At 48.7% G+C, this 24,243-nt stretch overlaps 11 protein-coding genes across 11 annotated transcripts; 4 read left to right on the top strand and 7 right to left on the bottom strand.

Moving 5' to 3' along the window:
* Positions 1-115: 115 nt before the first annotated feature.
* N7518_004855 (uncharacterized protein) lies at positions 116-392 on the top strand (the record flags this gene model as incomplete). The annotated part of the gene is made up of 2 exons (XM_057185782.1): positions 116-233; positions 283-392. 2 exons carry the CDS (start codon positions 116-118, stop codon positions 390-392), a joined length of 228 nt encoding a protein of 75 aa, XP_057042552.1.
* Positions 393-402: 10 nt separating this feature from the next.
* N7518_004854 (Tetratricopeptide-like helical) lies at positions 403-2,561 on the bottom strand (the record flags this gene model as incomplete). Its single annotated transcript, XM_057185781.1, has 4 exons — positions 403-2,096; positions 2,161-2,340; positions 2,397-2,447; positions 2,492-2,561. 4 exons carry the CDS (start codon positions 2,559-2,561, stop codon positions 403-405), a joined length of 1,995 nt encoding a protein of 664 aa, XP_057042551.1.
* Positions 2,562-4,866: 2,305 nt separating this feature from the next.
* N7518_004853 (isoaspartyl peptidase/L-asparaginase) lies at positions 4,867-6,210 on the bottom strand (the record flags this gene model as incomplete). Its single annotated transcript, XM_057185780.1, has 1 exon — positions 4,867-6,210. One exon carries the CDS (start codon positions 6,208-6,210, stop codon positions 4,867-4,869), a length of 1,344 nt encoding a protein of 447 aa, XP_057042550.1.
* Positions 6,211-6,390: 180 nt separating this feature from the next.
* On the bottom strand, positions 6,391-8,995 carry N7518_004852 (transcriptional regulator family TF; the record flags this gene model as incomplete). The annotated part of the gene is made up of 3 exons (XM_057185779.1): positions 6,391-8,044; positions 8,100-8,724; positions 8,788-8,995. 3 exons carry the CDS (start codon positions 8,993-8,995, stop codon positions 6,391-6,393), a joined length of 2,487 nt encoding a protein of 828 aa, XP_057042549.1.
* Positions 8,996-9,733: 738 nt separating this feature from the next.
* On the top strand, positions 9,734-10,414 carry maiA (maleylacetoacetate isomerase MaiA; the record flags this gene model as incomplete). The annotated part of the gene is made up of 1 exon (XM_057185778.1): positions 9,734-10,414. One exon carries the CDS (start codon positions 9,734-9,736, stop codon positions 10,412-10,414), a length of 681 nt encoding a protein of 226 aa, XP_057042548.1.
* Positions 10,415-10,618: 204 nt separating this feature from the next.
* Positions 10,619-11,908, bottom strand: fahA (fumarylacetoacetate hydrolase FahA; the record flags this gene model as incomplete). Its single annotated transcript, XM_057185777.1, has 1 exon — positions 10,619-11,908. The coding sequence occupies one exon, from the start codon at positions 11,906-11,908 to the stop codon at positions 10,619-10,621; it is 1,290 nt and encodes a 429-aa protein (XP_057042547.1).
* Positions 11,909-12,183: 275 nt separating this feature from the next.
* hmgA (putative homogentisate 1,2-dioxygenase (HmgA)) lies at positions 12,184-13,701 on the top strand (the record flags this gene model as incomplete). The annotated part of the gene is made up of 4 exons (XM_057185776.1): positions 12,184-12,251; positions 12,312-12,821; positions 12,874-13,521; positions 13,578-13,701. 4 exons carry the CDS (start codon positions 12,184-12,186, stop codon positions 13,699-13,701), a joined length of 1,350 nt encoding a protein of 449 aa, XP_057042546.1.
* Positions 13,702-13,875: 174 nt separating this feature from the next.
* hmgX lies at positions 13,876-14,658 on the bottom strand (the record flags this gene model as incomplete). The annotated part of the gene is made up of 1 exon (XM_057185775.1): positions 13,876-14,658. One exon carries the CDS (start codon positions 14,656-14,658, stop codon positions 13,876-13,878), a length of 783 nt encoding a protein of 260 aa, XP_057042545.1.
* Positions 14,659-15,081: 423 nt separating this feature from the next.
* Positions 15,082-16,467, top strand: N7518_004847 (4-hydroxyphenylpyruvate dioxygenase family protein; the record flags this gene model as incomplete). Its single annotated transcript, XM_057185774.1, has 4 exons — positions 15,082-15,743; positions 15,798-15,857; positions 15,919-16,276; positions 16,333-16,467. The coding sequence occupies 4 exons, from the start codon at positions 15,082-15,084 to the stop codon at positions 16,465-16,467; spliced, it is 1,215 nt and encodes a 404-aa protein (XP_057042544.1).
* A 523-nt stretch (positions 16,468-16,990) lies between these two features.
* Positions 16,991-17,400, bottom strand: N7518_004846 (uncharacterized protein; the record flags this gene model as incomplete). Its single annotated transcript, XM_057185773.1, has 2 exons — positions 16,991-17,302; positions 17,350-17,400. The coding sequence occupies 2 exons, from the start codon at positions 17,398-17,400 to the stop codon at positions 16,991-16,993; spliced, it is 363 nt and encodes a 120-aa protein (XP_057042543.1).
* A 217-nt stretch (positions 17,401-17,617) lies between these two features.
* On the bottom strand, positions 17,618-21,071 carry N7518_004845 (CHY zinc finger protein; the record flags this gene model as incomplete). The annotated part of the gene is made up of 12 exons (XM_057185772.1): positions 17,618-17,682; positions 17,737-17,927; positions 17,987-18,022; positions 18,088-18,176; positions 18,231-18,265; positions 18,326-18,373; positions 18,427-18,539; positions 18,593-18,680; positions 18,739-20,328; positions 20,588-20,728; positions 20,808-20,912; positions 21,029-21,071. The coding sequence occupies 12 exons, from the start codon at positions 21,069-21,071 to the stop codon at positions 17,618-17,620; spliced, it is 2,544 nt and encodes an 847-aa protein (XP_057042542.1).
* Positions 21,072-24,243: the final 3,172 nt, after the last annotated feature.

Below are 24,243 nucleotides of genomic sequence, written 5' to 3'. Positions count from 1 at the left end.
TCGCTGGATTAACAAATTATTGCTCATTCCACATTGTCGTTAGATCACCCCGTCGGAAAAACTGTCATATACTCCGTGCTTCGATAGCTACCAATGCGCCCGCCTCGAGGTACCGATGGATTGGAACAGCACAAATAATGGCGAAGAGAAGGTTGCCCTTGCAATAATTAAACTCCCTGCTGTGGTATCGGTAACGGACCCCAGATATGGAGGAGCTATTCTGGTCAACCCAGGTAAGTTCGACAGAGAAACTTCTACAAATATTAAGCTGATTTATTTTAGGAGGGCCGGGTGCATCGGGCGTCAATATGATCCTGGGACAAGGGAAACGCCTCCAGAAAATAATTGACTGGGCCGCTTGTTCATTGAGTCCGCGAACCAAAGTACCTTGAAGAAGAAAGTTTAGAAATACCGTTCTCGGCTTTGACTCCACACTAGTATCAAGCTCTTACCTGTCGCCAGAGCATCCAAGGCCATTAGAGTCATCTGATGTGGTCCCAGCTGGTCTTCAAGGCCTTTTGCCGCAGTTATCAACAGATTGAAAGCACTATCGCTTAGGTTTGCTGTCCAAGCACAATACTCTGCCAATCTGGAACGGAGGAAGGCGATCGCTAAAGGAAATTCTTCTGACATTTTGCTATCCTCGACCAGCTGGCCGTATGCTGACTCAACATAATCATTCATCGGCACAATTTCTCTCGATGACGGTGGCTGGAGAGCAAGCCAGGAGTTCAAGTAGCTGGCAACATCCATAGCTGGAGCACCGTGAAGCCCTCCCCGCAGTAAGAAGAGGCTTTCGGCCCATGTAACAAACTGGCGACTCTTGAAAAATTTGGCCATAAGCTTCAGGATGTGCAAGGGCGGCTGGGATAGGGCGACCAGATGTGAATGCCAATTGAGAGCTGCATATTTGTAGAAGCCCTGTAATGTAGATGGAGATTCTACACCAATGTCAGAGTCCACAGCCTCGCTGTACTTGTACATACTTTGCTGAAGTAAATCAGAAATGAGCGAGCGACTGTTAAATTCAGGCAGCATCAGCATACACAAACATCGAGTGACCATGAATTGATTTGTGGTGGCAGCATCAAGATTGATGGACAAGGAAGTTGGCTTTTCGAATTTAATCAAGTAATCCTTGACTGAGGCATGGATTAATCGAGCAGTTCCGTCTGTTGTGACCACAAGAGGGCCGCAAAGATTGCCCAGTTCGGTTTCAATGTCGAAAAGTGCACGATTTTTATCTTTGCACAAATGGAAAACATCTAAACATATTGCTGTACCAATGTCGTCGATGGCCAGAAATTGCAAGCCTCCTGCAATCAAAGTGAAAAATTGCCGGCGAATGTCTAGATGGGCGCTATCGAGCCTATGGCCTGTCTTGTTGATAAATTGAGCATAAACCGAGTCAAGCCCCGGTGGGAAGCTTTCCATGATCTGTAACTGGGTCTTGACATCGGGTGCCGCCTTTACGGCATCTAGCATCAGCCGTGCCCATAAAAACATTCCCTGGGAATGAATGGCGCACTTGGCCAACAGCCTGTCTTTGATCCCGGCCAACCGCCTTGTTCGGTCGATTTCAGCTGTGACGAAGGATTGGATATCACCAGCAACATGATCGGGCTCAATATATATGACGGCACGAGAGCCCAATGATTGCTCGATGTGTTTGGAGTATCGGGAACAGACAATAATTCGAGCATCGGTCGTTTGGGCCATCTTGCCGAGATGCTGTAGCAGCTTCTTCACATCTGCATTCTCAGCGCACTCATCAATTCCATCCACAATAAGTGAAACTCCTGGGCTTTTAGCCATCAAGGATTCCAGTATCCGCCAAGTAATATCCAGAGAACAATCAGTCCCTTTAGTGTATCGGTCCATCAGGCATTCGATGCTTGATATGGCCTCAAAGAGCCTTTTTGATTTCCTCAGAGCGGGAGATGTCAGAATGTCCGTAACAATGGAGCATACCATATCTGAAGGCGTAGAAGAATCCTGGGACTTCTGGAAAAAATAGCCGAAGACGCCCCCTGGTGTGTCGGCAGGGTTGAAGCCATTATGCATTAGGTAGCTGGCTAGGACACTTTTTCCACACCCTAGGGACGAGAAGGTTTGTTCAGTATTCGGAGGTTCAATTCTAGTTTACAAATAACGACCTACCAGGTATCCCATGAATCCACAATGGGGTTTGATAATCGCCAGCTTTCCAATCCAGGAACACTTTGTGGGTAGTGATCCATTCACACGTATCCTTTTCCCAATGAGAAAGATTTGGAGTTGGCGAGGAACCTGATCGAATCCATCTGATTGCAGCTTTCTGTCGATTTTGGATCTCGTGGGCTGAATTCAGAATCAGCTCCTGCCAATTATTCAGCATTGTGCGGTAATATAGTTACCTTGAGCGTCTTCCAGGTAGGATGTCAACGCCACCATTACAGATTCCTGGTCTTCAAAAGTCAGGTAATCTGTCACCCATTGGGAGGATACTCACTGTTTTGGGTATTCTTCGACATTACGGTGAGGTTTTCACACTTGAGATTGATGTTCCGTAGGACGCGCATTTGGCCTTGAAGGACAGGGTGGACCGTGTCATTCAGATAATTCATTATCTCGTGGCTTACCTTCACTAATGCGCACTTGCGTTTTAGAGTTTGCCGAAACACGAGCGATCTGTTTTCGTTGCTCTAGTTCGATATGTGGTTAGAAACAAAATCTCACCGGAATTCTGACGCATACCAATTTGTGAAGGGAGCAATGCTTCTTTTTCTGCGTTCTCTGCCAATATTTTCTACTTTCTCATTGAAAAATGTGAACGCAGCTTTCGCATATCGCTCTATCATTGGCATGCAAGCTGATTAGCCTAATTATGCTTAAATTATGCTTCCAGGTGCCGAAGGAAGAAATGGCTACAACTCACTATGTGGAGGTATCTGGTGGTATATGCTTGCTCGGACAGGGAAGTTGATGATTTGTGCTAGGAGCTGGACCAAAGCCGTTGAGAGACGCGGACTAGCTGGCCACAGCTGAAGATAGGTTTCCCAGCGCCCTATATGCTTCAATAGGTCAAGAAGGCTCGAGCCTATTTTGTCTGAGATTTCGATCTCTCTAATGGCGACCTGTAAAGCTTGAACAAACCAAGTTAGACTTGCCATAACCTTTCCATGTGTACATATGGTAAAACGGACAGAAAGCAAGCTTCGGATGCCACCCCATACTAGGGCTGTTATGTGTGGCTGGTGTTGGATCAGTACGTCCACCACTAGCAGGTAGAACTTAGCATATCTTCATACATAAAATATCAGGATGAAAAATACCAGACGCATTTCGATTGAACCAGAGTAGTATCTCGTCAACTCGGCTCGAAAATTTCCATTTTTTCTGTTCGGCACATTCCTTTGTGTCACGGGCAAAGTCAATGAGCTGATCAACACTTGAAAGAGTGTGAATATCAGTCCCCCATCCTGCATTCACATCAATCTTCTTCTTGGGATCTTTTGTTAGAGTCGTATTGTATAACTTATGACTTGTTAGTCAAATACTATCCTTCCACTCGGCGAGGTGCAAAGAACAGTCTCAAAACTTCATAGACTTACATCTACTGCCTGGGTCCACACAGAGATATTTAGGGTGGTCATGATCAGTGATTTATAGACATGAGAGAATGGATTATCGAAATGTGTTAAGGTGGGTGCTTGACCTCTTCGTCTATGACAAACTTATTTCTACACGAGTAGTCTGACTACATACCTAGGGCACCAACTTTGCAACCACGTTAATTTAGGAATTGCCGCCGACTGGTTACGTGGCTGAGGCTATAGGATATAGTGCAGCCAGTACCCGGCCGTTGCCTCATTTATTGATTGGTCCTCAAGAAAAGGTATAACTCCTCAGACCTTGATGTGGAGTATAGCGCAATCCCTCATTTATCCACGTGTCAGACTAAATTTTAGCACAACGCCATCTATGTACGAATGAGTCAAAAAGGAAAGGTAGCATGCAGATAAGCACAACCAGGGTGAAATACCCCGCTTACAATGGTCACAATGAGGCGGTCACAATGAGCAGTTGTGAAGTTTTATAAAGATGTTCGTCCTTGAAGGCAGGCACACTTTATTCATTTTGTCTATACCCGCAAACAACTCCTTTTTACGAAGTGTGCCTGATACACCTATGATGCCTATCACAGGGCCCGAACCAGAGCCGGTATATCTTAATTCAGCATTTATAATTTTCTTGAAACTAAGTCTAATCTTTGCTTGTTGTCTCTTTTCTAGAATTGCGCTGCAGGCTGTCTAACCAGGGATACTTGCAAATGTGGCTTCGGATATATGAATGATTCCGGGTGTCTGGCGACGATGTAAGAGCAGGCAAAGCGCCTCCGGCTCCTGCGAAGCAGGTAAGCATGTACCCGCCATGTGTATATTTTGCTTTGCTAGTACTGGTGCATGAGGCTAAGTGGTACATTTCATTATCAATCCAGATCCCCTCGAGCACAGACATCCAAGAATAGCGCACTGGGTTATTTCCAATTTTGAGGTTTCTTAGCTCTACCGAGTCGCTCTAATCTATGTGGCCATTGAAAGACATAAGACCGCAATCAATGAATAATTTAGATAAGTACGTTCGTTACATGTAAATCGCTTCTGTTGAGACTTCTAGTCCGCGAGTTAAAGATTCACGGGGTGGGTTTGAAAATATATAGCCTCAATTATCATAACTTCCGACATTCAATCATCATTTAGTTTATGCAACGAACACCGGCAAGCAATTACGTGTCTACTGTATGTTCTTCTTGTAGTTTTCATATACTCGTGGAAAGAGAAGATATACTATTAACATATGAGCCCTAACTGGAGGAAATCTATTCTATTGATATTTCTCTCGAAAGACCATAATCCTCTCAACTTCTTTGCCAGCAGCATCTTCCTCTACCCAAGCACGCCACATACCACCACAATTGAAGTCAAATACAACCTTACCCCGATGTAGGTTGGCATCCGATGCCCTATTTACAGGAGCAAGCTCTGCCTCTATACCTATAACACCTCCTTCGCCCTCACCGGTCTTATTCCACCTGGTGCCAGCGGAACATTGAAGCTCACCACCAGGCCCAGAAACAGCCGTCACTGTATCTGCAAGGCCAGAAGGGAAGCTGCCGGGCGAAGAAAACCGTAGCATTGCAGCAGCCGTGCGCGCAGCAGCAACCCGAAGGAACGAGTCACCATTTCCAGTCCCAGAAACCGCAATGGCCCGCCGACGAGAGGACTGAGCAGATGACTGATAAGGATGACAAGCCTTCTCGGACCCCAAGTCCACCTGAGAGGTATCATCACCCGAAAGAGACGAGTAAATAGGTATAGTCTGATTTCGCAAGAACGGTGGCATGCAATCACCCAGCCAATTCCTCGCATCGCGTAGCAATCCACCCACCAAAGAATCTTCCTGTGCTGCCTCACCAGCACCTGGCACCATTTCATCCCAGGCTTCAGCCCAGAACCCAGCCCCCAAGGTAGGCGTATCGCCAATTCTTCCGGGCAACTTGTTCGTTAAACCACCGGTACTAGTGGCAACAGCCAGATTCCCCCACTGATCAAGACAGACACAACCCACAGTCCCCTGAGTCAGCGAAACAGGCTCCTCCTCCCCCTTTAAGCCCCTCATATGCTCATCCCATCGCTTCTGCGTGAAGAACCACTCATCGGGACAAAACTCCAGTCCCCACTCCCGAGCAAGAGTCTCAACATATGGACCAATCAGCTGGGAATGCATACTCCCTCCATCATTTACAGGCGATCCATCGGCGGCGACACCCGATCTGAGAAGCGATTCGCGCGCGAGACGGATTGGATGACGCACATTACGGACGCCCATCACACCCGCGCCGCGCTTGATTGCGCCTGGTTGTGTTGCGTCGTATTGGTGCACGGATGTGACCATTACTGAGGCTTCCATTTCGATTGTGCCGGCTGTTGTGAAGACGCTGCCGCGGCCGCAGTTGAAGAGAGGGTCGTCTTCGAGGAGCGAGACGGCGTGGACGGCAGCGTCCAGAGCTGTGCTGCCATTTTTGAGGAGGGTGTGTGTAGAGCGGAGATAGGATTGGAGCGATGCGTGGTGGGCGGCGTAGAGGTCTGGGGGGAGTTTGGAGCGTTGGATATTTCCGGCGCCGCCGTGGATGATAAGGGTAGGTTTAAATGACGCTGGTTTCGACATCTTGCTGGGTAATTACGCTGGTTGGATTTCTGAAGTTGGTTGTGTTTGGTGCGGGGAAATATAAAGCGGAGTAACATTGTCCGAACTGGGGTATCATCTATCAACATCGCGTAATTGCGACCATACAGGGCTATTTACAAAGCTATCTAATTGAATACTCTGTGTACAGAGCGGACTATATCAAGATGGCAAATTCCAGATAAAGTCTAATGCTCCACCTTCATACATCGGAAATTGACATCCATGGGTCATATCAAACGGCGCCATCGATGGGTCGAATGGCAGCGAAAGCCAGTTATCTGCACCAATATCATTCAAGGACGGGATAAATCCCATATCCGGTGGTGGGCCCTGCAATACAGGGGTGTTTATGGGATTTGACCGGTCACCAGTTTCCGGCCAAGGAGGGGGCCCCATGGGTGAACTTCGCGGAGCGTCTCGACTTTTCGCGACTTTCGACGATGCGAGCAGATTCCGTCGCAAGCGCGATACGTGCATGTCTAGCAGCGCGGCATAGCGCGTGCTCAGATGCACATCATCTAAAGCATTCGACTTGAGTGCTTTGATGCTCTTTTCTAATATTTCAATTGATTCCTGGAGCTTGGCCTGCCGTGTGCCCAGACTGAGCGCTTTCATCAGGAATATCGAAGCACTAGTTATGCGAAGAACTATTCGAACTGGAGAGAACCGTAGCGCCCCTGCCTCGGCCAGATGGGTGACTTTCTGCAAGATCTGGCCACATCCATCGATCACCTCTTGGATGTATTCGTAGTCTGTTGAGTCGATGGTCATGGGTCGCACTCCGTCAAAATTGTTGGGGTCATTCTCTGCGACAGCACGCTCCACTACTGCTTGCATTCCCACTGAATGGGTGTAGACGCGGACGAAATGGTATTCGATGAATAGATCGTTGTAGAATGCTTTATCAAGTACCTGGGGCTGCAGGTACTTGTCTTTCCACTGGTTGAGGAGAGGTCGGAAATGTTCAAGAAGACCGACATATCGGCCGCTGTGCAGTTGCTGGCGTGCAAACGCGGCAGAGGGGAAGAACATATCAGTGACAGACTTTGCTAGCTTGGTAAGCTCAATCCACGAATCCATGAACGTCAACCATGTGCTGCCCGGTGGACTCAGTCCTTGCGGCTTCCGCCCGCCTAGTATAGCATGGGTTAATGATTGAGGAATCGGTGACATGCATCCGATCCGCCAAGCCAATTGATTAATGTAGACGTATAGCAGACGTTGCACGCGCTGCCAACGAATTGCCATCTGATCTCTCCATTCCGGTTCGTTGGCTGGTGGGCTGCTTCCTTCTGTCTCGAATATGCCCAGCTCGTGTCCGAGGGAGAGCGCACACCCAAGCAACATCCAGGACATTTGGTCAGATCGGCGTGCTGGCTCAATTATGTCTTCCACCCCGCGATTGCCAGGTGCTGAATTTGAATCGTCATTGTCATGGGTCCTGGGGGCTTCGGGGATCAAATCATCGTCCCAGCCATCCGTCTCGGGCGGAAAATGCAGAGCGCGAGGGTGCCATTCTGACATCAGCAGAAGTGCCTCCACAGTACCAAGACTTCGCACCTTGGATTTTGTTGACTTCTCTTGCCCGAATATTAACCGCATCGTCAATTTCTGGCAATGTGACCATAGTCGGTGATGGATAAAGAAATTCCTTGACTCTCCCCCTGCTCCAGGAAGGACGTGGTAGCGAGAAGAGATCATGAGAATGGTGGAGCATAGCACTGGCTCCCGACTAATCAGCCAGTAATGATATCGATGGTTGGCGTAAAAATCAGTTAGAATCGGAGACAAACATGACATATTCTTATAGAACCTATATCGGGTTAGCTGTTATTTCGCAGAGACATGGAGCTTGCGAGAGAACTAACAGATCAACAAAAGTAACAGCCTCTCTAGCAGTGAACCAGCCCATCTTGACAAACCGACAAGCCTCCCAGACATTGAGAGTGTCTTGTGTAGCGTCGGATAGCTTGACGGGACGTATTATCCGTGCCACCGACTCAAACGCGGAATCGTAGTTTCCGGGTGTTCGACCTTGAGTACTCGGACCTGCCAATGGAGGCCCGGCTAGTGGTTCGGAGCCAGTATCAGGACTATGATCTTCTTGAGCAGTTGCAGCTTCGAAGAGAATATTGAGTGCATCATTTCCACTTGTAACGACAGTGCGCATCATAGAGCTCGCGAGAGTGGAATTCGCCCGGTGCGTGTTATTTTCATATGTATGAGAAGGGGACTGGTCAGTCCTTGAAGGCCCTACGGAAGGGTGATCGAGAGAGCCATGATGAGACCCCGCTTGACCCCGATGATATGGCCATCCCGACTGAAAGCCAGTAGGCTTCTGAAAGTTTGTCTCGGGCGTTGAGTTAGCTACGTCGCTTGTATGATGCAGGTTCTGTGTCCGTCCTTGTACGGGGATAGAACTATCGGGCGACTTCGTAAGTTGCGTGGCGTGTCGGGGTGATAGATCAGTTTCATAGCTCTCTGGTGATCGCGCTAGAGATTGACCATTCAGAAACCAGCCAATTTATATATGGTAAGCATTCAATTCTAGCGCACCTCGTTTTCGGGATCTTTCCCACGCCCGTTTCTCGGGGAACACACACTCCCTTAGTTCCCTTCTGCAGCGCGCACATGGTGGGCCGATCGGAAGACCACCTGGGTCAGTTCCTAGGTCGCATTTGGCCTTCCGTTGCCGGCAAGGGATACACGCCTTGTAGGTGCGTTGATACGGCTTGTCCGGGCGGGCTGACCTGACACCATCCATCGTCAACCGTTCCTGGGCGGATTAACCAGGGTCTCGGTGCTGAAGTGGATTCTGTGGATATTTGGTGATGCTATGGATAACTGCAAGGAGACAAAGTGATGCGGTTGGGCCAGGATTATTAGCCGGCGATATCCGTCGGCCGGCCCGCACATAGCTGTCCATATTAGGATCGGACCTTTCACACTAACTAGAGACGATAATTAATCTACTCCGTACAACATAGACAAATAGTGTGGTGTCTATTTGGACAGACTGCACGAATAAAATCATATTGTCCTTTATCCTGAAGTTGATTGGTGATGTTGCTGTTGCCCCCTGCTGGACGGTCAAGAGCCAATAAAGAGAAGAAATCGCAGATATATGCCATGCTGAATATCAAAGCTGCAAGTCCGCGAGGTTCCAATGCGATTTAGAAGTACCATGTGCATTATAAGTACGATGTACCCTGGATATGTCCCGAGAGGCATAGCCGAAATGTACAAAATACAGCGCTTGAGCTCGGCTTCAAGATGACGGAATATGTTCCGCACCCAATACTCTACATGTTCGAGGGAGTCCACCTGGACAAGGTAACGGCACACAAGATCCGCGTCTTGGGGAAAGTGACTTAACACCCAGGTAGTTAAAATTGAGTAGCTTGACTTATAAGCACACACGGCCTTCTCCCTAGGCTCTTTTCGTACCTTCATCGCTACTCCAATATCTCATAGTTCGAATATCACCAACCATTCAGCCACAATGACCGACACAGTCACTCTCCACACCTATTTCCGCTCCTCCTGCTCTGCCAGGCTCCGGATAGCCCTGTACTTGAAACAGATTCCTTTCACGCCCGTCTACGTGAATCTCCTAAAGGGCGAGCAATCCTCCCCAACCCATCTGGCCATCAACCCCTCAGGAACAGTGCCAGCCCTAGTAATCCAGCACGACTCAAAAGCACCCATTACAATCACGCAGTCTCTGGCTGCACTTGAGTACCTCGAGGAAGCCTTCCCAGAGCAAGGGCCGGCCTTGCTCCCCCCGGCCTCGGACCCAGAGACCCGCGCGGTTGTGCGCACGCTGGCGGACATCATCTCCTGCGATATACAACCTGTTACGAACTTGAGGATTCTCAAGCGGGTTGGACAGCTGGGGGCTGAACGTGCTGATTGGGCAAAGGATTTGATGGAGGATGGCTTTAGGGCTTACGAAGCTGTTGTTAAGAAATCGGCGGGGAAGTTTAGCGTTGGAGATTCCATTACCATTGCGGATTTGTGCTTGATTCCTGCTGCCTGGGGAGCTCAGCGGTTTGGTGTTGACTTGGGTCAGTTTCCGGTTACGAATGAGATTGTGAAGAACTTGGAGATGGAAGAGGCGGTTAAGAAGGGGCATTGGAGATCACAGGGCGATACCCCCGATGAGTTTCGTATTAAGGAATAGTTGAGAGCATTGTAAGTAGTGGGTTAGCTAGTCCGAACTAGAATATCCCATCGTCGTGCTAGTACTGACGTTTAATGACATTTGACAAGAGTATAGCGGGCGATCATCCATCCATTCCAAGGTCTATAGTGTAGAAGTAAACAATAAAAATGTAACATCGTACATTGGTCATTGAATTTGAATTCGATTTTTTATATAAGTCATTTACTGCAGGGAAATGGCAGGCAAGATAGTGCCAACACAATCGCCAAAGCCGACATAGTTGCCTTCTGTGCCAGCCATACCGCGCAGAGTAACAGTGTCACCATCCTCAAGGAACATACGCTCGGAGCCATCCGCCAGCTTAAGAGGAGTCTTGCCGTTAGTCTGTTCCAAGAAACTACCCTCAGTCTTGGCCTCTTTACCAGAGATAGTACCCGATCCCAACAAGTCACCGGTGCGCAAGTTGCAGCCAGTGATAGTATGGTGGGCAACCATCTGAGGGAAAGAATAGAGCAGGTTGCGAGCGTTGCTCTTAGAGATAATAGTGGGCTGACCACCGGGGTTGGTAACCTCAACATCGAGGGGGATCTCGTAGGCACTCTCGGCGCGCTTCTCACGCAGGTAGGGGAGCAGGGACTCCCGGTTTGCAGGCTCCAAACCGGCAGCGCGGAAAGGCTCGAGCGCATCAAGCAGAACCACCCAGGGGGTGATGGTGGTACCGAAGTTCTTCGCATTGAAGGGGCCCAGAGGGACGTATTCCCAGGCCTGAATGTCACGGGCGGACCAGTCGTTCATGAGAACCAGACCGAAAATGTGGTCCTCGGCCTCATCGATTGGGACAGGCTTGCCGAGATCATTGGGCTTGCTGATGAAGCAAGCAAGCTCCAGCTCGATGTCGAGCTTCTTGCAAGGAGAGAAAGTAGGCACCTTGGGGTCCGCGGCGGGGTTCGCCAGGATCTGACCCTGGGGACGGTGGAGGGCTGTGCCTGAAGCCACGACTGATGAAGCACGGCCGTGGTAGGCAACGGGCAGGTGCTTATAGTTAGGCTGAAGCGCATTGGCCGGCCCACGGAAAAGGACACCAATGTTGTAGGCGTGATTCAGACCAGCGTAGAAGTCGGTATAGTCGCCAATTTGCATAGGAACATGATTGGTGACCTGAGACAAGGGCAGCAGAGCTGACTGTTGGAGGGAGGCATTGTCTTTGAGGACCTGTGGGAACTTTGTGTCGGCGCGGAATACGTCTTGTAGATACTCGCGCACTTGTCGGTGCACAGGGCGACCAAGCGCAGCGAAGTCATTCAGTGTCGGCTGGCTGAAAACAGCTAGGTGTTGCTCGATAGCTGGAAGCTGTGAGAAGCCTCCAGCTGAAGCAAATGTGCTCAAGTTCAATGCATGGTCACCAATTGCAATCGCAGCTGCCTTAGATGTGGATTGTGTTGAGATGATGCCGAACGGGATGTTGGCGAGCGAGAACGGCGAGTTCTTGGTTATCTGAAACCACGAAGCCATGATGAATGTAATGTGTGAAGAAGTTCAAAGAAAGAGAAAGCGACGGGCCTTAACTACCTGGCTATGATGTTTAGCCCCTCGAAGGTAGGGCGGAACTGGTCCGCTCCCCCCGCATTCAACCGATGCGGAATGAGGATAATCGCGGGAATTGTCAGATTTCCGCGGAACGGTGTGACCTCACATTAATTGCTTCTTTTGAAAGGAGACCCTCGGTTGATCTGGAATATATGAAAAGACAAGGTCTGTATCATCCAACATCACGAATCACTGCCAATATGCCTGTCACTAAGTTCAACCACCCTGATCCCTATAAGTACCAGACGGGCTTCGACTCGTATCACGAGTATGTATACACAGTCAACACGGATGAAAATGAATGAACACAGAATTAATGAGTAAATAGGACGGAAGCCATCGAAGGAGCTCTGCCAATCGGTCAAAATTCCCCGCAGAAAGCTCCCTATGGACTCTACGCCGAGAAGCTCTCGGGAACGGCGTTCACTGCACCCCGCCATGAGAATAAGCAGACATGGGTGTATCGGATTCTACCCGCAGCAGCTCATGAGAACTTCACCGCGGAGGATGCCGACTCATATCATACGAGGATGACGACCGAGACCGATAAGCTTCACCACATCCCTAACCAGCTGCGATGGAACCCCTTCGACCTAGATGAGAAGGTTGACTGGGTACATGGGCTTCACCTGATTGCGGGGTCCGGAGACCCCACCCAGAAGCAAGGACTGGGCATTTTGATGTATGCCGCGGGCAAGGACATGGGCAAGGAAGCTTTCTACTCCGCGGACGGAGACTTCCTAATCGTGCCTCAGCACGGTGTGCTGGACATCCAGACCGAGCTCGGTCGCATTATTTTGCGACCAAATGAAATCTGCGTTATCCCTCGCGGTGTCAGGTAGGTGTCTTCTATATCCTCTATACGATCAACAACTAATCACTTCCATCAGATACCGAGTGGCGCTCCCAGACGGCCCTGTCCGGGGATACATCTGTGAATTATACCAGGGCCACTACCAGCTCCCGGAGTTGGGCCCCATTGGATCTAACTGCCTGGCCAACGCACGCGATTTCCAAGCCCCCGTTGCCTCTTTCGACGATGAAGAGGAAAGCGAGTACAAGCTTTACAGCAAATTCAACAACACGCTCTTCGCCGCGCGACAGAACCACACCCCCTTCGATATTGTCGCCTGGCACGGCAACTACTACCCCTTCAAATACGATCTCGGCCGATTCAATGTTATCGGTTCGATCTCATTCGACCACCCCGATCCTTCTATATTCACTGTGCTGACAGCTCCGTCGGACCATGTCGGTACCGCCGTTGCTGACTTTGTTATCTTTCCTCCTCGTTGGCTCGTCGCAGAGGGTACTTTCCGCCCACCTTGGTATCACCGTAACACCATGTCGGAGTTCATGGGTTTAATTTCTGGTGACTACGATGCGAAGGTCGGTGGAGGTTTCAGGCCGGCTGGTGCTAGTTTACACAACGTCATGAGCGCTCATGGTCCGGACTCGGGTGCTTTTGAGGGAGCTAGCAATGCTGAACTGAAGCCTCAAAAGGTTGGTGACGGAAGTATGGCTTTTATGTTTGAAAGGTTCGTTCGATTTCCGCTATCATTTCCAAGACTTCATATTTGCTGACAATCGTTAGTACTCACATGGTCGGCGTCTCGGAGTGGGGTCTTAAGACCTGCGAGAAGGTGCAGCCAGAATACAACGAGCACAGCTGGAAGCCTCTCAAGCGGCACTTTGTGAACCCCAACAAAAAGGCATAAGCTATGGTTCGGGCCTGAGCACTGCGATGAGGAAATATGCACATCTCCTCTTATTTCTATAGCATAACAAGATACCAGCACTCAATCAAATCTATCAAAATAGTTTTTCATTATTGCTTCATGATTTCAGATACAAGTTCGCAAATTAAATTATTTCTTCATGTTATATAATCTTCACCCCTCAAGCTCCTTCCTCATCGCCTCTTTAACAATAGCCCCGCACATCTTAGCATAAGGATTCGTCTGCACAGAAAGCTGCTGCGCAACCTTATTTCCATAGCGACCCCCAACGAAGAAATCCCGACTGGCCATTTCTTCAAGTTGATCAGCCGAAAGACCACGCAGACGCTCTGGGCCTGTCTCGTCATCACCAGAACCAGCCTTCTTCACGCGCGCCGCTTTGAGAAGCAGGTATCCCCGATGCGTGTGTGCATCAGCCAATAGCCGTGCCTGGGTTGTTGAGACCGCATCAGCCGGGGAGGCGGGTGTGGCAAAGGTTATGGCTTGGCCTAGGTCAGAGAAGATGCGGGAGCAAAGCTGGGAGGTTTTAGGAGCAAAGAGGGCAGCATCGGCCGCCTCGGTGTAAGTGCTTTGATCACTACCCGCTTCTGGGACGTAGATCAGATCGACCAGCAGGCGGAGTGTTTGTGCTCGGTTTGTGTATGCGGAGGGATATGTTGGATGCTGGGTAAGTAGAGTGTCGAAGTCGTTTAGTGCCGACTGGACTGTCTCTATACTGGGTGATTTGTTTGATTGCAGCTTGCGGATGATGTCTGTTTCGCGATGCTTGAGCGATGCCAAGTCTGTTTCGGGGATGTTCAGAGATGATGGCCATGAGGCAAGGGATGCATCAATGGTTACTCCCGATGAGGGGGAGGATTCGGCGTCAAATAGAGCTTGTAGGACAGCCGAATCATTAGATGTCAATGATGGGCGAGCAGTTGCGATAGATGTCATCTTGGGATTTGGGGTTGAGGCGAGGAATTGTGGGATATTGTGAGGCTCAATCTGCAGTCGGTTCTATGCACAATAATTGAAGAACAAAATAAAATCTTTCAAGAATTGTGAATCTAAGAAATCGATCTCCAGGCGGATATTAACGATGATCTCAGCGGGCCCGGGTATCTCCGGATATTTCAGGGTCCTGAAATAGCCGTGCGGCCGGGAGCTATGACAAGGCGTCCGAGTGTAAAGTAACAAAAGTGGACTGAAGAAGATATCTGCCGAGATGACTTGCGGCTACTGGAGGATCAGCTATTTGAAATCAAAGGAACCGAATATTTAACTTCAACTCGAATTCCCCGCCTCTCATCTTGTACTACCATCTTTCTACGTTTTCCACCAATATCACCATCATACAAACATAATAGATTCAGCAAAATGGCTCCTTCAGCTATTTCCAATAGTCCTCCCCCCTCAGTTGTCGACGAGGCATCTTCAGTGGCCAGCTATCGTGGTTACGACCATGTCCACTGGTACGTTGGCAATGCCAAGCAGGCCGCAAGCTACTACATCACCCGCATGGGCTTCAAACGTATAGCCTACAAGGGCCTTGAAACTGGCAGCCGCAATATCTGCTCTCATGTCATCCGCAACGGCGATATCACCTTCGTCCTGACCTCCCCTCTGCGGTCCCTTGACCAAATTGACCGTTTCAATTCCGAAGAACAAGCCGAGCTAAAGGAGATCCATGACCACCTCGAGAAGCACGGTGATGCAGTAAAAGATGTTGCCTTTGAGGTTGACAACGTCGATGCTGTCTTCTTTGCTGCCGTGAAGAATGGCGCCAAGGCTGTCTCTAACCCTAAGGTTCTTGAAGATAAGAGTGGCCATGTCAAGACTGCTACTATCCAGACTTACGGGCAGACCACCCATACTCTTATTGAGCGCAGCGAGTACCGCGGTATCTTCATGCCAGGCTACCGTGCTGAGACTAGTAACGAGGATCCCATTTTGCAGTTCTTGCCTGGTGTTCATCTCAAGCGTATCGATCACTGTGTTGGAAATCAGGACTGGAATGAGATGGATAAGATCTGTGAATAGTAAGTTAAGCCCAGATTGCTTTATTTGGCCTCAATTACTAATCCCTTGGTTAGCTACGAGAAGGCCCTTGGCTTCCACCGTTTCTGGTCCGTCGACGACAACGAAATCTGCACGTGAGTGTTATAATATATTTTAGCTGACCTCCAAGAACCATGATTAACCTTCTAATTATAGTGAATTCTCAGCTTTGAGTAGTGTGGTCATGGCCTCCCCCAACGAGATCGTCAAGATGCCCATCAACGAGCCAGCAAAGGGCAAGAAGCAATCCCAGATCGAGGAATACGTTGACTTCTACAACGGTGCCGGTGTACAGCATATTGCGCTTCACACCGACGATATTATCCGTGACATTACCAATCTCAAAGCACGTGGTGTCGAGTTCATCAAGGTACCTGAGACATATTACGCAGATATGCAGGCCCGCTTGAAGCAGTCTGGCATAGTACTCAAGGAAAGCTTCGAGACCATCCGCAGCTTGGATATTTTGATTGATTTCGATGAGGGTGGCTATCTGCTGCAGCTATTCACCAAGGTATGTGGAAATTAACGACTCAAGTATTCGTGGATTTATACTAACTAAACAAATAGCACATGATGGATCGGCCCACTGTGTTCATTGAGATTATCCAGCGACACAACTTCGAAGGCTTCGGAGCCGGTAACTTCAAGTCGTTATTTGAGGCCATCGAACGAGAGCAGGAACTCCGCGGTAACTTGGTTTGAGGACAAAAGAATTCGTATAGTCGGGCATTTTTTCTATGAGTCCTTGCAGTTTGGGAACGTACATCTTGTATTTAGCGAATTGGGAACTTTCACTTAATATAATATTTCTGAAGCATGCCATGGTCCGCCGACGTTTCGTAATTCAAGTCGATACTTGGGAGATGGTCCGCTTTTGTGCATTCCGGCTTCCCAGTGGTGATTGGCAGCTTGCAGCTCTAGGAGAGATGGCGCCATATGTGTTGATTAAAAGGCGGCGAAATAATTTCCAATTTGCTGTGTACTTGATGGAGACCATCAGCGTCGTATTGAATCTCCTCCAGCTGAGATACTTTAGGGGAAGTAACAGGTGAAACAAGCGATTTGAATGAAGCAAATTTGGAATCTTAAAAGAACAAATACCTACTCTACTCTAGATCAACCGAGCAATCAGAAGCAACTTATTGCTCCTACCACCGTCTCGAACCCCATTCTTAATAGCAACTCCGATCATCCAGTAATCCCCCGTCAACCTCCAAGTCCGACCTCAGTCGCAATATCGATCCAGCAAGTCCGCAAGCTCACGCCAATTCTGTCGAATCTTGAACTGAAGCTCATAGAGATGTCTCGCCGTGCTACTCGGATCTGGTCCAGCAGCATCAATGTCGCCCTTTGCCATTCGGTCTTCTCGAAGTTGAAGCCGTTCTATCAAGTATGTTTCCCGCTTGAATATGGCCCTTGATTCATCAAGCAAACGTTCCTTATCATCGAGCCATTTTTTCTGTGTTTGCACCAATTTATTCTTTATTTTATGATTCGGTGGCTCTGAATATATCTGCACCGTATTGGCTTGGTATTCCTCTTAGCGCTACTTATAGCAGCGCCGCTCATTATCAATAGTATCACCCATATAGCAACGCAGGTGGCGGCTTCTAGCGAGTACAGTATCGCGGACATTTTGGTTTGATGGATTTGATTGTGCGAGTAATTGGTGAGTAAGGTGAGTAACAAGAAGATCAGGTGAGGATGAGATTTGACACTAATGATGAGACACTAATGATGTTATGTTTAGGTTTTCGCTACTTAGGTTAGGAAAGGGTTTTTTAAGATTGAAATAAACTATTGTACTTGATATATTGAAATATACAATAGTCTTAATCTCGTTTTTATTCATTTACTTCCGCTTCGATGAACTCGAAGTGGGAGCATTGGCTCCAATCCGCTTGAATTTCCTCGGATCTAGAGCCCCATTAGATGAGTGCACTCGCAGGAAGTTTAATATGAGAGACATACCTTTCCGACTCATTAGAGTCCGATTTCTCGTTCCTTTTCCGCCCTCCCAGAACCCACTACCTGCCTTTCCAATCAAGACTGCTTTGCAAATACCGCAGTTCTCAGGCCTGTAGATTTGCTCGCGGGAGCAGTAGCCACATATCATACGATTTGCGTGTTCGTTCGGGTGGTCGGTTTCCGCATCGTGGCATCTAGGTAAACCAATAAGCACTTGAAAAAGGATGGAGATGCATTTAGTAGGAAACCATACTTGTCACAAGGGAAAACCTTTGAGCAGCAGCTGAATCTGTACAGGGGTCAGTATAACCTATTTTTCGAGTGCTACCAACTCATGGATAGAGGACCACATACCTAAACCAGCGTTGACTCTTGGCGTAGTGCTGGCAACGACCGCGACGCGGAAGTTCTTGTCCTGCGACAATACCGAGGACTTCCTGGGGCTGAGATAATTGTTAGATTTTATCGTGATGATACACGCTGTAGATTATACGAACCTTTCTCTTGGGAGGGAGGGCTCCACGAGAGGTGACTAGATAATACAGCAATGAGTAAAAAGCGTCTCCTGTGGGCTCAATATATCGGGACTTACCTGCTGCATTCCCTACCAGAAGGAATTTTACCTCCGGGATCTTGAAAACTAAATTTGGATATGTTAGTAGCCAAACAACGGACACTGCATATCATACCTACCCATTTTGCGATGACACTCGCGACATGTACCCATGGCACTCTCGCCGCGAACTGCAGGTATACCCGGTGCCGGATGGGGGGTCGAGCACTCGGAGCAAGTTGGGATGAAGTCGCTATAGCGAGATGGGTTAGAAAATAGCACTTTAATGATGTTGCGCGAACCAACCTAAGGAGCATGTCCCCAATCGTACAGCCGCCCAAGTCAAGGTAGCCAGCACGATTGGCATGAGAATGCATCAACTGCCTCCGGAATGCTGCACATGAAAGTCAGCAACCCATCACGAAAAGGAGAATGAGGTTGGATGTACTCACCAACGCTCATATTATTAGCGCATTTCCTGCACGACTCCATTTTTGGCATCTGGCCCTTCTCATCGGTAATTTGTGGCACGTTCTTGATGTCGACCGCCACCTTACATCTGTCACATTTGATTGTAATATTGAGGCTCGTGAGTTCCAGAAGCTCAATTCCGTAGAGCTCTAAGAATGGGAAGGAAAGTGCGATGCCTCGTCCGGGCGCGTTGTTGTCCACTGATGCGGGAACGGGTGCACCACCTTCTTCGTCTTCCTCTTCATCTGAATACTCGTCTTCCTCGTAACTCGACTCGCCCGATGTCCCGTCGGCGCCACTGTTGGGATTAGGAACCGACCATTCGGGTGGCCGTGGAATGACAACAAGATGTGGCTTGTCTTCATTATCTTGGGTTAAGGGCACGGCAGGTGCTTTTGTAGGCTCTTCCACAACCTCATCCTCGTCCTCTTCAACAGTCAGAGGTATATCATCCACGGGCCCCTGCTCTTTTGGTAAGGGTGTTTCAGCAAACTTATGGATATTGCTCGCTAGATAATTGATCTGAGATACCAGACTCAGCTGCGAAGTCTGTTCTACCCACTGAGTAAATCCCACTTCTGTGGCTTTCACTTCGGGGCCTTCGACTCCTTGCAACTTGATCGAGCTGTGTTCGAGTGGGTAGAGTTGTGGCACGATCAATTTCACGGTCTTGAGCGCTTGAAGTGTTCGTGGCAGGCGGTCCTTTTTAGTTGGCTGGAGTGGAATAACGTATGTCCTGCCATCTTGCAGTTTTTGATACATCGGCAGTCTTCCAAGGCGCGCCTCGAGCTGTTTTGTCTCGGTTGCTCTTCTCTTCTCGGCTGTAGCTTTTGCTTCGGCTGTGTGTTTAGGTACTACAGTTCGTGGCTGTGGTGTTGGTTTAGCAGCAGCACTCGGCGTTCTACCATGACCTTGAGACGAGTCTGGCTGGGTTAAAGTCTTCTCCGGGGCCTTAGTAGGTTCTTTGGTCGTAGATCCATCACCAACGTTAGCGAAAAACTTCAGTGTCGGCCCCCGCTCCAGTGTGGTTAGCAGTGATTCAAGCTTTTTGTCCAGACTGTTCAGCCAACCCAAAAGAGTTCCTCGGCCATTGGTGCGGTATGTAAAATCAACAATATCATTGAAACCTCTGACGACATTTGCTTGATACGCCGCTTCCATTTCAGAATTGGTCACTGCAAGCGTGGGCCGCCCTTTCGGGTATGAGCTTGGGACATGAAGCACACATTGGAGTCTTTCAAGCTCAAATGGGAAGTCCGGATCAGAAGGTACCAAGCCGAAGGTTAAAGTAGAACCTTGAGTATCATTGACTTCCTGTGGACGGTAACGCCGCCTCAATTGGTTGATCTGAAACTCTCTTGGATCTGACTGCTCCAGTTTCGAAACCGGTCTTTGGGGCTGGACAGCAGCTGCGGCAGAGGCCTGCTTCGACTGGTTCCCAACGTTCAGTTTCTCGACCCTAGTGACAATATCTTGTGCCGAGGTCTGGCTTTCATTTCCCGAGGAATTGGCTGGTGTCTCAATGGCCGAGATATCATGTAAATACGGACATGCTGCTCCAATTCGGCATCCTTGAGGAATGTTAGCATATGATCTGAACACGCCCTCTTATCAAATGACAAGCACCGAGAATACATGCGCAAAGGGTTAAAGCACAGATCAATCGTGCAATTCTGGTCATAGCCTCGGTATAAGTGCCCCTTCGGGTGATCCTGTGTACAGGATCTTGTTTGTGGCACCCAAGTCCATATTCAATGACGCGTTGATAATTGCATAGGGAAAAAACAGGCAAAGATCCTTTACAGACAGAAACTCAGAATGTAGACTTACCCTTTTTGGTTTTGAAAAAGCGACATTTCTTCCGCTGGATCGATGACTGGCGAGCAGCACTCGTTTCATCGGTGGATGCAACGCCATGCGACCGGACCGCTGACAACTCATCATTTATCAAAGAGGATGGCAGCGCTGTACCTATTGAACAAAAGTATCATGAGCGTGTGATCACAAAGAGTTGCGGGCGGCCGACTCCGATCCAGGCATATTGGCAGACCGGGGCCACCCTGCACGCCAACGAAGCCTTCGGAGAAGATAACATGAGAACTGATAGGCTTTGTGGCGGATGCAACATGTGGTGCATGGACATGCAACAGGGGGGCTGAAAATACGAGAGCCAGTGAATCCGCCCAAGTAGATCTCGTAGAATTGATTGGGAGAAAAGCTTCCGGCGAGATGGCTTTTAGGAGCCAATAATAGAATTTTGCTTTGACATACCTTGGGGTGTTGGACCCGCCTCGTCAAATGACCTATTCTCCATACTGAAACTGAGCCTCGAGCCGTGTTGCGAGAGATGATCCAGAATGGAATGGCCGGGTTCTGGGCGACTTGGAGGTGACGCGCGCTGCCAACGCAGAGATCGGGTGACCTTGAGGAGATCGACAGGACCAGATCTGCACAGTAAGTAAGCCGAGGTGTGCGACCGTCTGAACTCTTGTAGCGATATTTGAAGTCACGGCGCTAAGCAAGAATAAAACGGAGGGAAAACTGTGAAGAGATACAGCCACGTGACGTCGAATGTCAAAGTGGTCACAAATAAGCAGTGGTAGTTATCTTAAGGTCTGAAGATATGAAGCTATACAAGAAGTTATAGTTGTTTACAGTTTTACTGGCAGTCGAATGCCAAGACTTCAGGCGGAACCGATGATCTCATTCGCCTTCACATTCACTCATTTCCAGTCATAGTGTTAGCTGTGAGTCACAATGAATCGATTCGCCCAGGTGGATTGGAGGTTTCTAGTTGAAGGTCTCCAAATGTTCGGGGATGTTCTAATATGGAGTCTCCCTATTCAGCCCCAGTACACATTAATGCCTTCATCGTATGTTGTACAATGTACAAGTGCAGGCTCACAAATCTTAATAATGATAGTCATTGCATGGTCCTCACATTGAATATCATCTCAACTATATAAAGTAGGTTTCGTCATTTCACATCCAAATCCCAACCTAATGCTGTGGCGTGCAGGTCTTAAAGCACATCATCTGCTCGAGGCCACAACAGGAAGCCAAAACCAACCAAGTACTAGCATTGATTGGCAATAATCTTCCTGCGCATCACCAATGCATGTAGAATACATGAAACAAAAGCCATTCGAAAAAGAGCGAAGAGGGAAACATGATTCCGAATTCCATCTGCCAGCAGAGCATATACCACGCAGAGCGCGGCACCCGCCTTATCTCCCACATCCATGCCGGGGGATATCCCCTTAACAAGGACCCAGCCCCGGCGAAGCCATGCGAGGAGAGAAAAAGATAAACATCACCGAGAGACGAATACGACCCGACGGGCGCAACAAGCTCAGCGCACTATGTTCAACGGCCACCAGTCACGGATAGCGGTCGGTCCGCGTTGCGCGGAGAAGATGAGGGGTTCGCTTTCGAGTTTCTAGAACTCCATCCTGCGCGATGGGTGCCAGGGTACGCGTTTAACCGGGATGCAACATCGATCCCACTAGATATAACGGCTATATATCTTGGTTTCTTTTCGGGACCGTGTCCATGCATGGCCTGCGTACCTAATAAGGTAAGAGCAAAGCGACCTTCGAAGAGCTAGGGAGTGGAGCCAAGCCCGCGAAAATTGGACAGTGCATACTAAGATGATCCCACTTTAATCTGGAGGAAACTCTGAAATCCCACACAATAATAGCTGTGGCGTAAATGGTTTTGGCGAGGCTATCTGGAGGTCACTCGGATGTACAGTGGGACCTCTAATGTTGTATTCTATGCATAAGCCCTGTGGCTACCGCTAGTAAGACAGGATCGGGGAGTTACAAGATATACTTCTGTCTTAGATGTAACATTCCCTATAGCCCTGGATTGCCAGCTGTGAATTTAAAATAAGATAAGCTGCTTTAAAGAAGATAAAAATGTTCCATCAGAAACTCCTCATCAAGCTACAAGGATACAAAGTACAATATACCGAGAACATCCATGGGTACTCCGTACTTGGGTTGAGCCTCGGTCAATGCATCGATAAGGGAGCTCCGCTCCGCGGTACTGGGCTTCCGCTGTACAAATATGGTACTGTAAGAGACGAATACAATACCGTAAGGTAAACACCGAAAGCGGAAAAGCGCGAATCGGACCTGGAATTCATCGGCCAACCGGATCGTCCTTCCAGAAGCCTTCCAAATCGCGCTCGGTCTTCCATGGGCGTTGGCGCGTTTGACCATGGATAGCTTGCAGCTTTCGAGGTTGAGCTCATGCCGGCATTTCTATATACTGATATGCCCTACGGAATATATGATACCTCCTGATATTTAATACAATTAATACATGTAATATTATTTGATTCTCTCAATATGGCAGCAATTCAAGATATTGATCTTGCGGGGTTTCGGAGTACAGAGCTCCTAGAATACATAGCTGATACACGTGATTCGTCTCCACCGGACGGCCTAGAATAATAATTCTGGCCAATCACAGGTGCTGTAATTGTGTTGAGATTTGCAGATTCAGTGTGAATGTCGCCTTTCTTGGCCCAGGGAAAACAGGTGGGGGCCAATCCCGATCGCCTCGTTCGGGATTTCGCCGAATACTAATATCATTCGGAACAGCCACGAAACATGGGATGTTGTGCATATATTGTAGTGGCAAATGTCGTGAAGTGGTTTGGAACAGCTGATATGAATCTTGCAGCACTAATACTAAAATTTTCGACATGTCCCCTAAATTGAATAACAAGAATTCTGCAAAGCGTAGCTAGTCCAACTCTTAAAATAAATCCGCGCCAAAGCAAGGATCGGCTCTGTTCTAGAGCTCGAGAGGCCTAGACAGGGTTTGTATGGGTCGTGGTTGGCCGATCACTTCATAACGGAGGACGATCAAGAAGAAATCAACGGAGACTCTTGCGCGTCTTGGATTCGCCTCAATCATCGAAGAGCCTGGACAAAGCGATCAAAGCTGTATGCGAAGTGCCTCGATCCTTGAACACCGACAAGACGCCCTATTTCGAGCTCACGAGCGCGATATCCTTGCATCCTTGCATATCGTAGCTTTCGGGGATATGCTGCAGCTACATCGGCTTGCCGATTGCACGTCGGGCGCACATCACCAACCCGATGAGCCAGTTAGGCGTCAATTCGTCAATCGTACAGCAAGCACTGCCAAGCAGGCGACATCCACTTTTTCTTCCAACAACGCCTCTTCTTGAAGCCCTGATCGTGGAGAGGTCCGTGGGGGTTAGTACGCGGTACCCATAACATATGTATGTAACAAGTTGTATTAAGCCCCAAATAGGAAATGCGGAGCCGAAGTTGTCATGCGTGTACTCCGTGCGGCGTCAATTAGAAAATTTCAGTACCGGTGAAAAAGGAGACAGCGAATCCTGCCTGTCCCTGGTTCGGAGTGATCCACCGTGATACCCACTTTGCTGTATGAAGCTAAGATGAAGAAAGACTCTTCTGGCCGGGAAAGGGAGGAGTTAGCCCTAA

This window comes from Penicillium psychrosexuale (assembly GCF_028828465.1).
Source record: "Penicillium psychrosexuale strain IBT 29551 chromosome Unknown utg000003l, whole genome shotgun sequence".
Lineage (NCBI taxonomy): Eukaryota > Fungi > Ascomycota > Eurotiomycetes > Eurotiales > Aspergillaceae > Penicillium > Penicillium psychrosexuale.
The sequence above is the reverse complement of the archived record's forward strand: the minus strand, read 5'-3'. Positions and strand labels throughout refer to the sequence as shown.